The 14,207-nt window shown below is 36.9% G+C and overlaps 1 protein-coding gene across 1 annotated transcript in view; it reads right to left on the bottom strand.

Annotated features, from left to right (window-relative positions):
- PRKD1 (protein kinase D1) overlaps positions 1-14,207 on the bottom strand; it is a 531,285-nt gene that overhangs the window by 257,525 nt on the left and 259,553 nt on the right. The window contains exon 2 of the mRNA XM_042782200.1: positions 11,558-11,696. Coding sequence (XP_042638134.1) covers positions 11,558-11,696 — 139 coding nt within the window. The remainder of the gene's footprint in view (positions 1-11,557; positions 11,697-14,207) is intronic.

Here is a 14,207-nt window from a genome sequence, read left to right as displayed (position 1 = left end):
GTTTCAAGATCTGTCCTGAAGTACAATGCTGTCAGTGATAGGATAATATCCATATGCCTACAAGGAAGACCCGTTAATATGACTGTTATTCATATTCATATTCAGAGTAAAGCCAATCTTAATGATATGGAAAGAGTAAAGTTTTCAGGACCTTCATTTGCTGATGTGGCATGTCTCAAGATGAGAAGAAACAGCTGCAAACATCAATTAATAATTGGAAAACGTAATATATGAAGTATGAATCCAGGAAAATTGGAAGTTGTCAAAAACTAAATGCATGGTGTAAAAATTGATATACTAGGCATTACTGAGCTGAAAAGGACTGGTTCTGGCCATTTTGAATCAGACAATCATATGATCTACTATACCAGGAATGACAAATTGAAGAGGAATGGCATGGCATTCATCATCACAAAGAATGTATCAAGATCTACCCTGAAGTACAATGCTATCACTGATAGGAAAATATCCATATGCCTATGAGGAAGACCAGTTAATATTAATATTGTTCAAATTTATGCACCAACCACTAAAGCCAAAGATGAGGAAATTGAAGATTTTTACTAGCTTCTGTAGTCTGAAATTGACCAAACATGCAATCAAGATGTTTTAATTATCACTGGTGATTGGAATGCAAAAGTTAGAAAAAAAGAAAAATCACCAGTACTTGGATCATGGACTTGGTGATAGAAATAATGCTGGAGATCACATGATAGAATTTTGAAAGACCAACAACTCATTAATTGCAAATACCTCTTTTCAACAACACAAAAAGTGGCTATATATGTGGACTTTGCCAGTTGCAGTACACAGAAATAAGATAAACTATGGGCAAGAGGCAATGGAGAAGCTCAGTATCTTCAGCTGAAATAAGGCCAGGAGCTGACTGTGGAATAGAACATCAACTGCTCATATGCAAGTTCAAGTTGAAGCTAGGCCCCAAGCACCCCAGAGCCAAAAAAAATGGAGGGAGCAGGAGTGGCTGGGGACCACAAAAGTGGTAGGATATCCAGGTAAAAAGGGGTGGGAGGCAAGACTAGGGCCTAAGTGTCCTGGAGCCAGGAAAGAGAGGGAGCAGGAGTAGCCAGGGACCTCAGGAGTGGTAGGATAACCACATAAAATGGGGCAGGAGGAAAGGCAGCCCCCTAGAGCCAGGAAAGGGAAGGAGCAGGAATGTTAGGGATCACAAAGTACTAAGTTCCAGGTAGGAATTAGGTAAGGGGAGGGTGCAGAGGTTTCCAACAGCTAAGGGAGACAAACTTGTCTGTAAGGTTTTCATCCTGTGTGGCTTGTATGTTACTGTGAGGCTTGAGGCTATGCCACTGCTGTTCCCAATGCCAGCAGAGTTGCACATGGTGCCCAGGTTTCAATGCAGCTTACAGACTAAGATAGACTAAGAAGAAGGAGGAGGCTATCCACTTCTCAAAAATTGGCCAGGGAAAACCTTATGAATAGCAGAGAAACACTGTCTGATACATTACTGGGCAACTTTATGAGTAGCTTGGAAACATTGTCTGACACAATGCAGGAAGAAAAGCCCCTTGGGTCAGAAGACACTCAAAATAGGACTGGGAAAGAGCTGCCTCATCATAGAACCAACCTTAATGATACACATAAAGTAAGTCTTTCAGGACCTCCATGTGCTGACGTGGCACGACTCAAATTGCAGAGAAACAGCTAAACCATCCATTAATAATTGGAACATGGAATTTATGAAGTATGAATCTAGGAAAATTGGAATTATCAAAAATGAAATGGAACACATAAAGATTGATATCCTAGGCATTAGTGAACTGAAATGGAAGGGTTTGGGGCATTTTGAATCAGACAACCATATGATCTACTATGCCAGGAATGACAAATTGAAGAGGAATGACATGCCATTCATCATCACAAAGGATGTTTCAAGGTCTGTCCTGAAATACAATGCTGTATATGATAGGATAATTTCCAAATGTCTACAAGAAGACCCATTAATACTACTATTATTTAAATTTTCGCACCAACCACCAAAGCAAATGATGAGGAAACTGAAGATTTTTTATCAACTTCTGCAGTCTGAAATTTACCGAACATGCAATCAAGTTGTTTTGCTTGTCACTGGTGATTGGAATGCAAAAGGTGAAAACAAAGAAAAATCAGTGGTAGTTGGAAAATTTAGCCTTGGTGACACAAATAATGCTGGAGATCGCATGATAGAATTTTGCAAGACCAACAACTTATTCATTGCAGATATCTTTTTTCAAGAACACAAACAGTGGCTATACATGTGGAATTCACCAGATGGAGTACACAGGAATCAGACTGACTACATCTGTGGCAAGGGCCAATGGAAATTCTCAATATCTTCAGCCAAAACAAGCCCAGGAGCTGATTGTGGAACAGACCATCAACTGCTCATATGAGAGTTCAACTTGAAGTTGAAGACAATTAAAACAAGTCCATGAGAGCCAAAATATGATGTTGAATATTTCCCTCCTGAATTTAGAGACCATGTAAAGAATAGACTTGAGGCACTGAACACTAATGACTGAAAACCAGAAGAATTATGAGATGATATCAAGAGCATCATCCATGAAGAAAGCAATAGGTCATTAAAAATATGAGAAATAAAGAAAAGACCAAAACGGATGTCAGAACAGACTCTGAAACTTGCCCTTGAGTGGACAGTAGCTAAAGCAAATGGAAGAAATGATAAGTGAGGTGAACACAAGATTTCAAAAAGTAACTCGAACAGACAAAGCCAATTACAATAATGAAATGTGCAAAGCTGGAGTTTGAAAACCAAAAGGGAAGAACACATTCAGCATTTCTCAAGCTGAATGAACTGAGGAAAAAAATTAAGCCTTGAGTTGCAATATTGAAAGATTCTATGGGCATATTATTGAATGATGCAGGAAGCATCAAAAGAAGATGGAAGGAATACAAAGAGTCATCATACCAAAAAGAACTGGTTGATCTGCATCCATTTCAGGAGGTGGTATATAATCAAGAACCAATGATATTGAAGGAAAAGTTGAAGCTGCACTGAAGCAACTGCTGAAGAACAGGGCTCCAGGAATTGGCGGGAAACCCATGGAGACGTTTCAACAAACAGATGCCCCACTAGAGGCACTCATTTGGTTATGCTGAGAGACTTGGAAGATAGCTACCTGGCCAACTGACTGGAAGAGATCCATATTTGTACCCATTCCAAAGAAAGGTGATCCCACAGAATATGGAAATTATAGAACAATATCATTAATATCTCACACAAGTAAAATCTTACCAAAAATAATTCAAAAATGGTTGCAGCAATATATTGACAGAGAACTTCCAGAGGTGCAAGCTGGATTCAGAAGAGGACATGGAACAAGGGATATCATTGCTGATGTCAGATAGGTCTTGGTTCAAAGCAAAGAATACCAGAAAGATATTTACTTGTGTTTTATTGACTACGCAAAAGCATTCGATTGTGTGGATCATAATAAATTGTGGATAACACTGAGAAGAATGGGAATTCCAGAACACTTAATTGTACTCATGAAGCACCTGTACATGGACCAGCAGGCTGTTGTTCAAACAGAAAAAGGGAACACTACATTGTTTAAAATCAAGAAGGGAGTGCATGAGAGTTGTATCCATTCACCATACTTATTCAATCTGTGTGCTAAGCAAATAATCTGAGAAGCTGGACTATATGAACAAGAATGTGGCATCAGGATTGGAGGAAGAATCATTAACAACCTGCAATATGTTAATGACACAACTTTGCTTGCTGAAAGTGAGGATGACTTGAAGCACTTACTGATAAAGATTCAAGAGTACAGTCTGCAGTATGGATTTTATCTCAATAGAAAGAATACAAAAATGCACACAACTGGACCTATAAGCAGCATTACGATAGATGGAGAAAATATTGAGGTTGTCAAAGACTTCACATTGCTTGGTTCTACAATCTACGACAATGAAAGCAGCAGTCAGGACATCAGATGATGTATAGCACTGGGCAAGTTGGCTGCAAAAGACCTCTTTCAAGTGCTGAAGAGCAAAGATGTCTCCTTGGGGACTAGGGTGCGCCTGACACAAGCCATGGAATTTTCAATCACCTTATATGCATGTGAGAGCTGGACAATGAATAAGGAAGACTGAAGAATTGAAGCTTTTGAGTTGTGGTGTTGGTGAAGAATGCTGAAGGTACCATGGACTTCTAGAAGAACTAACAAATGTGTCCTGGAGAAAGTGCAGTCAGAATGCTCCTTGGAAGCAAGAATGGCCACACTTTGGCTTCCCTACTTTGGACATGTTATCGGAAGGGGCCATTCCCTGGAGAAGGATGTCATGCTTAGTAAGGTGGAGGGTCAATGAAAGAGGGGAAGGCCCTCAATGAGGTGGATTGACACAGTGGCTGCGGCGATGGGTTCAAGTATAGCAGGGATTGTGGAGCTGGCACGGGACCAGGAGGTTTTTTGTTCTGATGTGCATAGGGTCGCTTTGAGTCAAAGATGACTTGATGGCCCTTAAAAACAACACAACAACCATAGTAGGAATTTTTCAAATAGGTTCTTAAGCATTTCTACTGGCTCAAATTCAGAAGGCTAAAAACTGAGTATAAGTAGTTTGAATAGTGACTCAACATTGAGATTCACGCTCTGCCTACTCACTGAAAAGTAAAAGAAAGTTAAAATTTAGATTCTAAAATATGTGTGAACTATATAATGTAACTGAATCTGCTTTGTAAAATTTCGCCAAAATCAAAATAAAAAGTTAAAAAAATTAGATTCCCTAACTTTTCTGTAATCTGGCTTCTCTACTTCCATGAATCATTATAAAGGAAAGAAAATTACATATGAAAACTGATTCAAAAACTGGTGACACTATGTGTACGAATTACAGTTATTATATATGATAGCACCTTTCTTCCTAACTCCTGCTTTTCTCTGGCTCAATTCTTCCCCTCCATGAGAGAGAACTGACATATTTATAGAGAGAATAGCTGCATTCTCTCAGACCGTGTAGTCCACAGACATGACCCAGTGTCAACACTGCTAAAGAATCACCAGATCCTTGGAGGAAAATAAATAATGTGCTGTGAGAAGGTGAATTGGAGGAGTGCTCTTCAGCACAAACGTTCTGAAGACTCTTGTGGTAAAGAATTTCTTTCATATTGTTTAACCCAATATTTTTCAAAGTCATCAGACGAGGATTCTCATGAACATTATGGAAAAGGCTGTTTAGAGTGTGAGGAGGGGGAGCAATCTAAATAGCTTAACGTTTATTGAGCAGTTGCTCTGTGTAGAAACTCTCTAAAGTGCTTTATATGCATTAGCTTATTGTAATTTTTTAAAATATCTTATGAGGTGGGTGCTAATGTTGTCCCCATTTTACAGATCAGGACATTGAGACACAGAATAACTAAATGTGTTGGATAAGATATAAATAGTGAGGAACCCAGATGATCTGGCTCTGAAACTGTACTCAGTAATTACGCATACAGTGTTACTTGTAGACTGATTAAACATAGAATTCATGCAATATTAACATTGTACAATTCATCACTGACGTTCCTTGCTCAATTAAAAAAGTAAAGACATAAACAAACAAAAAACCCTGAAGCACTATGTACAAACTCACTAAGAAAATCAGTGGTACTATATGGCCAAGAAATCAGTACTTTGATACCTCGAGACAGTACCTGGCAAAAACACTGGCAATGTAGGAGGGCAAGACTTGGTATGAGGGAAAAGAAACTTAATCACTATTATTAGGTGGCTGTAGCTCTCTTTAGAGTCCTTTCCATTTTTTCATTCTCTATCAACAATTACATTCAAATGGTTATTACGTCTCTTTAACTTCACCTAACAAAATATTTCTCACCTTCTTCACCACTATATCAGCTCCATTGTGACTGCTTAGGAGGTCTGGTGGCATAGTGCCTACGGCATTTGACTGCTAACCAGAAGGCTGGCAGTTCAAATCCCCCAGCCACTCCTCAGAAGGAAGATCAACCAATCCATTTCCGTCATGATATCGCCTCGGAAACCCAAGGAGGGGTCACTATGAGTCCGATCCTACTCCATGGTACTGAGTTTGGGTTTTTGGTTTGGTGACTGCCTAAGAGGCCCACTTCATCTCAGCCTGGATTACAGCACTAGCTTTCTACAAAGGCTCCCAATTTCTAATAGTAAGGAAAAAAATGACCCTATTTAGAAACAGATGTTTGTAAAAATTACAAAGTAATACTGTTTAATCTATTGTAAAAATATAAAAAATAAAAAATCCAAAATTATGAATTTTTACTGTAGTGAAAGGTGAAGGAAACATTTAACACTTAGCTCTCACTTTAAAATCATAACTTTATTCAAGAAATTCTTATAGTCCTTGTCTTTTTCCTCATTAAACCACTCACAAAAGAGAGACACACAGACAATTATTATGGATCAAGTTAAAACTAAACAAAGAAACAATAAGAGTTCAATTATGTGAACACAGTCCTGTTATTCATTTGCTTTGCTATGGCTGCATTATTACACTCTGATAGAGATGCATCATAAAGAAGACTTCAGATAAATCCATGAACTATATTTAATAGTTCAGTAACATACACTTGAAATTGCTTTTGGCTTTGGTAAGAGAAATTTCCATTGGCAGTGTTTTAGTACTTTATAATAATAGAAATAATGTTATTTCTTTGCTTAATAGACAAAAAGAATTTGCCAGTGGTAGGAGTGTGCATGTTGGGGAAATTCCATGTATTTTTCTTCTCCATAACCCAACCCATGCACCATGAGATTTCCTAGGTTACTGAAGCTAAATGAACTAGCTCACAAGCTACAGTTTTCATAAAGAAAAGGAAGAATACAAACACCCAGCAAATTATCCAGAAGTAGCTTGATTAATTTTCAACTTCCAAAGCAGCTAACAGTTGATGAAAGGTCTTAGCAGAAAATGACATAAACAAGAGAAAATTCTTGACATTGACAAAATAAGAGGCCTTCCTCAAAATTATTCTTTTTCCTAGATTTTATCACATTTTTACAATAGTTTTTATCTTAGAAAGTTTTTTGGTTGATATGAGATTACTTATAAAAAGAGCCAGATTACGTTTACGTTGAACTACACAGTGGAGTTTAAATTGTGATATGGCAAAAGAGATAATTTGGATATACAGAATTTCTTGGTAAACTATAATCTTCAAGAGCAAAATTTCTCCAGCATGCTTAATCAAAGGTGGTAGAAGGGATGCCTGGTGTTTTGCCCCCTACTACTCATACGCACTGCAGTTTGGGTGAATCTGATCCTTACTGTCATCTACAGGAGATGGCATATTTATTATAAGTCTAGTCAATCTGAGCTCTCCATACCCTTCAAGGAAAGGTTCAGAAATGAGTATGTGATTCAAGCTCCCTCGCACCCAATGGCATAAAGCATTCTTGTAGCTATCGTTTGCCTTGCCTCAAATTATATACAACACAACAGTCCCCATCACAAAGGCAATAATGTCTTTTCCAGGCCTAGAGTGAATGCACAGAAAGGAGTCATCAACTTCAGTTAACTTTTGAAGATGTATCTAGAAATAATATTTACAACACATCTTTTTCCTTTTCCCCAGACTTGGTATATGTGGTCACATCTAACCTGGGACCAGCAGTCAATCAGTTAACTCATACACGCTTCTTGAGAACTCTTATCTATAATAACAAAAAAAGGATAGACAGAAGGAAAGATCATGGAGCACAATTAAGGCCACAGATCTGCACTGCACCATGTAGGCAGGGAGTTGTATGTCTAGCAATCATGTGCAGCTCAAGAACGGGAATAGCAAAAATGGGTGTTATGGTAATTCAGACTTCACATAGTTAGAGTAGGCCCTGCCACAGTTTAGAAGGGGAGAGGGGAATAAAAGAATACAAGTTAGTTGAAACTGTACCAAAGTGCTGCAAGGCAGGCATATAATGAGTGGTCACATGCTATGGGGAGTAAACAAGACAGGAAAAATGTAGCCAATGAGATAGTAGGTGTTTGGGATTGAAAAACTGTAGTGAAAAACACAAGGAACAGGTACATTTGGTAGGGGATGGATAAGATGACAGGATGATCTCTCCAAGAGGAGATCTCAGAGCTATAGTCAGGTCCTGCTGGTGATGACAGATATGGGGCTTTACTGCAGGGTGACTAACAGTGAAAAATGATAACAAGGAATCTGAAGAGTCATAAGCACATACTGTAATAATACCAAGGATGACTGTATGCATAAAAGGGAAAGTGAAAACTGGAGTCTGACTCTGAAGTGATCACCATGGTTGAATGGAACTGAGCTTTCAAGGAAATAAATCATCTCAAAGCAATGCTAAAAAAAAGGGGGACCTAAAAAGCAAAATAGATATAATTCAGAGAGAAAGGAAGGTTATAAAGAAAATATCCAAAACTGGCATTGGGGAAGGAGACGAGGACCATTTTACCCAGCTCCTCACCTAAGGGTAAGCACAATTGGAGGCAAGTCCCCCAGATGGTAGAGAATGGAATATCAGCTTCAAGAGAGACAGGCTGCAAATATAGCAAGAAGACAGAGAGGAGGTAAGAAATATTGGGCATTTGATCACTATGGACTCAGGGAATAAAAAGGTATGGAAAAGGAGGTAAGAAATATGGAAAAGAAACAAGGTTGGAATATGGAGGGAGGAGGGTTAAAGGGAAAATCTTGTTTAGCATTTATTGGGCTAATCATGATGTTAAGCACTAGAGTGGGAGAGAGGTAGGAGAATTCTGAAGCCAACAATGTCTACCATTAAATGTTAGAGATGTAAATGTAATTGAATACTTGAAAGGTTCAATGACATTGGGGAAGTGGGACTCTGTGGAGTGAGGAAAGTGTCCAAAGTTTCCAGCCTCATAGTTAGAAATGAACTGTTATGACTTTTTTTTTTTTTTTTTTTTAAATATTAACAAGGTAGGTACTAAGAATTGGAGACTCCTTCCTGAGTCTGGTAGTGGGAGAACCAGTGAAAAAGGGGGCTGCTCTTAAAAACCCTCTTAGCAATTTTAGCCAGGGAAACAGTAGAGATTGACACGAAGGGTGGATGAAGTGGAGCACACTAAGGGTCCTGGTTTGACAAGGTAGGAATGGAAAGCAGTACTCCGTGGGCAGCACTGGAACTCTAGAGGGAAGCACCCTGTTCACTGTGGGGGAAGAATAATCCCGATCACTGACTCTGGAATAACATGCACATAGGCAGCCCCCACACACACCCACACACAGGTTGCATTCAATCTGCTACTACGGTAAAGCGTTTGATGACAAATGAAGAGAAAAATAAACTTAGAAATGCAATTTTAAAAATCTTCACATATTTCTGAACATTGCCATAGGGGAAAAAAGATTCCAAAAACATATTACCTTATTTGCAAGCAGTCTGGCTGTGAGTTTAATATGAATTATGGTGAGAACAGATCCAGAGCATGATTTCATTTCAGGCAGCCCTGAGCGACCAGAAAACAGTAAACTTAGGAAATGGTATGTCTAGTCACTAGTACTAACAGGCCACTAAAACCAAATGTCAAAGGGGCCAAAAGAAAACACATGGGAGGAGACCCAGCCAAATCAAGTGACTTTTTTAAAATAAAATTAATAAAAGGGCATTACAGCTTTCATATTTTTACTTTGTTTATTTAGCAATCGGCTACCTTGTAAACAACAAGAAAATGATTACTTTTATCTAGCAAGAAAGCTATTTTCTAGGATTCAGCTACACAACAAAAGTGTAGGAGCCTCACACCTCACACAATGGTAGGCGATCAATGAAAACTTGAGAGAATGGAGTCTAGAATCATTAAAGTGTATTGATTCCTTTAAAAGGTGCTTCTCTACAACATTCTTTAGCCAAAGAGACAGCAAGCAAAGGAGGTCAGAAGGCAGAAAGGAGCAATGCAATCTGAGCATTGCAATAATGACTCTATTTTTAGCAAAAATAAACAATAACATTCTGGACAACTTCACAATGATTTCCCTGACCATTGTTGTAAAGATTCCTTCAACAGTTGTTGTCTGGCACTCATTTTTACTTTTTATTTTTATTTTTAAGCTAAATACATTCATTTTCTCTGTATCAATAGTCCTATTACTAACTCCTAAATCCTAAAACAGGAAACGTAAATCAATAGATGGAAAATCAGCATCTCTCAGGGACTGAGTTGACTGAGCCGCACTTTAGCATTCAAAGTGAAGATGTCACAAGACATGATCTTACCTGCTTTAACTCCTCAGTTGTGGATTCCTCTTTGATCTTAGCTTATTCATAGCTACTAGATTTCTAACTCTAATAAGTCAACAGTTTCCTAAGCCCTGCATTTATTTTTTTTTTTGGCTACTAGATATTCAGCATATTTGGGCCCTGTACATTTGTCTTAACTTCACTGCTACTGAGTTTTTTTGTTTACTTTTGCTATTGTCCAAGTGATGCAAGGTAGTGAACAAAGGAAGGTATGTGTGTTGCTGAGGAGATGGGAAGGAGAGTGAGGTTGACAAAGCAATTTTGAGAGTACTTGGTGTGGAGGCAGCCAATTTCAAAAGAAATCTAATGCTTTCCTTCCAAAATTATTTTAAAAGTTTTGAATTAGAAGGAAGAGAAGAAATTTACACATTGTCATTGGGGTTGAAAAAATCTATTGGGATCAAGTTTGATATATGCTTGCTAAGTTGCCTTGAAAACCTATGTCCATTCAAACCCACAATGAGATAACACTTCACACCCATTAGTGTGACTATTACTTAAATAAATAAATAAATAAATAAATAAATAGAACAAGCATTGGTAAGTATGTGGAGAATATAGAAACATTTTGCATTATTGGAAGGATTGTAAAATGGTGCAGCTGCTGTGGAAAACAGATTGGTGGTTCCTCAAAAAGTTAAATATAGAATTATCACTTGACCCAGCAATTCTATTTCTAGATATATACCCAAAAGAATTGAAAGCAGGGATGCAAACAATTACTGTACACTAATGTTCCCTGCAGCATTATTTACTGTAGGCAAAATGCAGAACACAACTCATGTGTCCACCAACAGATGAATGGATAACCAAAATGTGACATAAACATTCACTAGAATATTAGCCATAAAAAGGAATGATATTCTCATACGTATTATAACATGGATGGACCTTGAAAACATTATGCTACATGAGTCAGAGACAAAAGTACAAATATTGTGTGATTCCATTTATATGATAGATCTAGAACAGTCAAAATCAAAGATCAAGCAAGTAGATTAGAGGTTAGCAAGGGCTGAGAAGACAGTAGAATGGGGACTTGTTCTCAGTGAGTATAGAGTTTCTGTTTGGGGTGATGAAAAGATTTTGCAGATACCAGTGATACTTACAAACAACTGAATATGAATAATGTCACTGAATAATGTAACCAGTTATAAATGGTTAAACTAGCAAATTTTGTTATATATACATTATCACAGTAAAATTTATGCATATGTATAGATATAGATACATAGACAAACATATATACACAAGAATTCTTCAAATATAAATCATGAATCTATAGATAAAGAAAAAACGTACATTACCTGACAAGACAACTTCAATAAGATCACCTTCCTGGATATCACTAGCCGTTTTCACCAGTTGGAGGATGTTTTCAGAGGTAGGGTCATGGCGAAAAAGCAGGATCTTATCATACATTCCATAGAAACCACATTCAGGGAACTGCAATACAAACACCAAATGTCAAAATCTTCTTAAATTAAAAATAAAAAGCAAATGAATAAATGTCAGGACACAGATACAAGCTAATTTTAGAAGTTCAAAATACTTAAATGATTAAAAATAAAAATGAATGGAACAGTTGAGATTAAAAATCAGGAGGGTAGAAATCACATATCAAAAACCCTATCATGACTTTAAATGATCTTCTAATTAGAGAGCAAGAAGACAGTAGAATATGAGGTAAGATTCAAAGAAGTTCCTGGCATTAAAGTGGTTAAGAAATAGAATATTCCATTCAGTCTTCAGTGCAATCTATGTAAAATAGGTAAGCACAACAGCTAAAGTCAGCTTGCTGTAAGTATATCTAGTTTATATTCTCCTTACAAGGGTAAATCCAAGAGTTTAATTCTCTCTCAAGGATTATTTCCCACTAACAGACTTAAAAATGAGAGACAAATGAATGTATGATATTTTACAATAGGCAAATCTAGGAGCAAAATAATAGTAGTATCAACTATGCTTATTTAATCATTTAATATCATTCCCAATGCCAATGTGTACATTTCTTCTCTCTCTTCTAATTCAAAACAGGGCCCCAAGTTCAAAACCTATCTCTGATGAACTCCTTTAGGATGGAATTTCAAAGCAGAATTATTTGATCAAATGCTAGGAACATCTTTAATGATCCTCAAGCAAATTTCAAATTTATTATAGTAGCATAGTACCTAAGGCACTTAACTGCTAACCAGAAGGCTGGCAGTTCAAACCCACCAGCCACTCCTAGGAAGGAAGGTTGGGCAATCTGCTTCCATAGTGATACTGCCTCCGAAACCCAAGGAGGGGTCGCTATGAGTCTGGTCCCACTCCATGGCACACAACAACAACAACATCAATCCACATGCCCATTAGCAGTGTAGGAGAAAGCTCATCTGCTCTAGCAAATAGAACTATCATAATTCAGTCAAACAACCTTAGCTAATTTTGTATGTAACAAGGCTCTTATATTTAAAATATTAATAATAATAATAATAATAAAAAGAAGAGGGGGTCTCTTGTATTTGACTTTTCTGACGTAAGTATTGAGGATTGGTGTTTCTTTTATAAATTGATCATTGTAATGTAGTTGGAAAAAGTCATAAGATAAATAGACAAATTCTGGGATTGGAAATGGGTCGGATAGTTATTTCAATAACTGTGGACTTATAGGGATTCCTATGGTTGATGTGTTCAGAATTTGATAACTTCTAAAGACAAATATACTGCTGCAAATTCCCCTTTCTTTTTTCTTATTCATAAAATTAGGGGCTACATTCATGTGAGCCAGTTAGTATGAATTAAAAATAAATATATTCAGAGTATCTTTTTCTTCATAGAGTGTGTTGATAGCTACTTCTGCATGTCACTTAGTAAATTTTACTTCCTTAAAATAAACACAACAGCTGAAATGATGTCACTGCTTTCACTATGCTAATTAAAAGAAAAAATAGTTTATCTTTCCAAACTTCTCCCACAAAATCTTTAGAGCACAAGGGAAACTAAGACTCTATTTTTCCTCAAACTTAAAAGCAATTGATGGTTCATCTCCAGTTTTTAAAATAAACTTACTGAAGTAGGATTTACATGCAATATAATCACTCTATTTTAAGGGGGTAATGTATAAGTTTTAATAAACATTAACACTTGTCCAACGAAAATCACAATCAAGACATAGAACATTTTTATCAACCCTAAAAGTTCCATTGTATCCATTTTTAATTGAGGCCACACACAATCCTGACCCAAGCACAGATCCACTATCTTTCATCACAGATTAATTTTGCCTTTTATAGCATTTCATATAAATGAAATCATACAGTATACACTAAGTACTCTTTTCTGCCTGCTTATTTTGATATGTTTTTGTGATTCATTTATATATATTGCATTTGAAAATCATCTATTTTTATTCCTTACTAGTAATTACATCACTACACGGATCTACATAATTCTTTTTCCATTCACCCACTGAATGGACATATGATTTTTCTCCAGCTTGTGTCTATTACAAACAAAGATATTATGAACATTTGTGTTTAAGTATTTCTGTACACATATGTTTATCTATCTATCTATCTATCTATCTATCTATTTAGTGGATAAATACCTAGCATTGCTGGGTCTTATGATAACTATGTTTAACTCTACAGGAATTTGTTGAACTATTCCAAAAAGATTATACCATTTTGCAATATTTGGATATTGTGTGAGGCAAGCATCAAAATTTACTTTCTGTATATGGGTGGCCAATTGTTTCAGAATCACTTATTGAAAAGATCTTCCTGTCTGTGATAGTTGGGGTTGTGTGTCATCTTGGCTGGACCACAACTCTTGAGTGTTTTAAACAGTTGTGATGTGGTTATTCCCATGATGAGATCTAATGTATATGCTCTGAGCAGTCAATTAGTTGAAAGAAAGTTTCCTTAGGGGTGTGGCCTGGCCTGCTTCCTAATATATATATATATATATATATAT

Source organism: Orycteropus afer, unplaced genomic scaffold, assembly GCF_000298275.1.
Source record: "Orycteropus afer afer isolate SDZICR_OR568_19922 unplaced genomic scaffold, OryAfe1.0 scaffold00260, whole genome shotgun sequence".
NCBI lineage: Eukaryota > Metazoa > Chordata > Mammalia > Tubulidentata > Orycteropodidae > Orycteropus > Orycteropus afer.
This window is presented reverse-complemented; position numbering and strand designations above follow the sequence as displayed.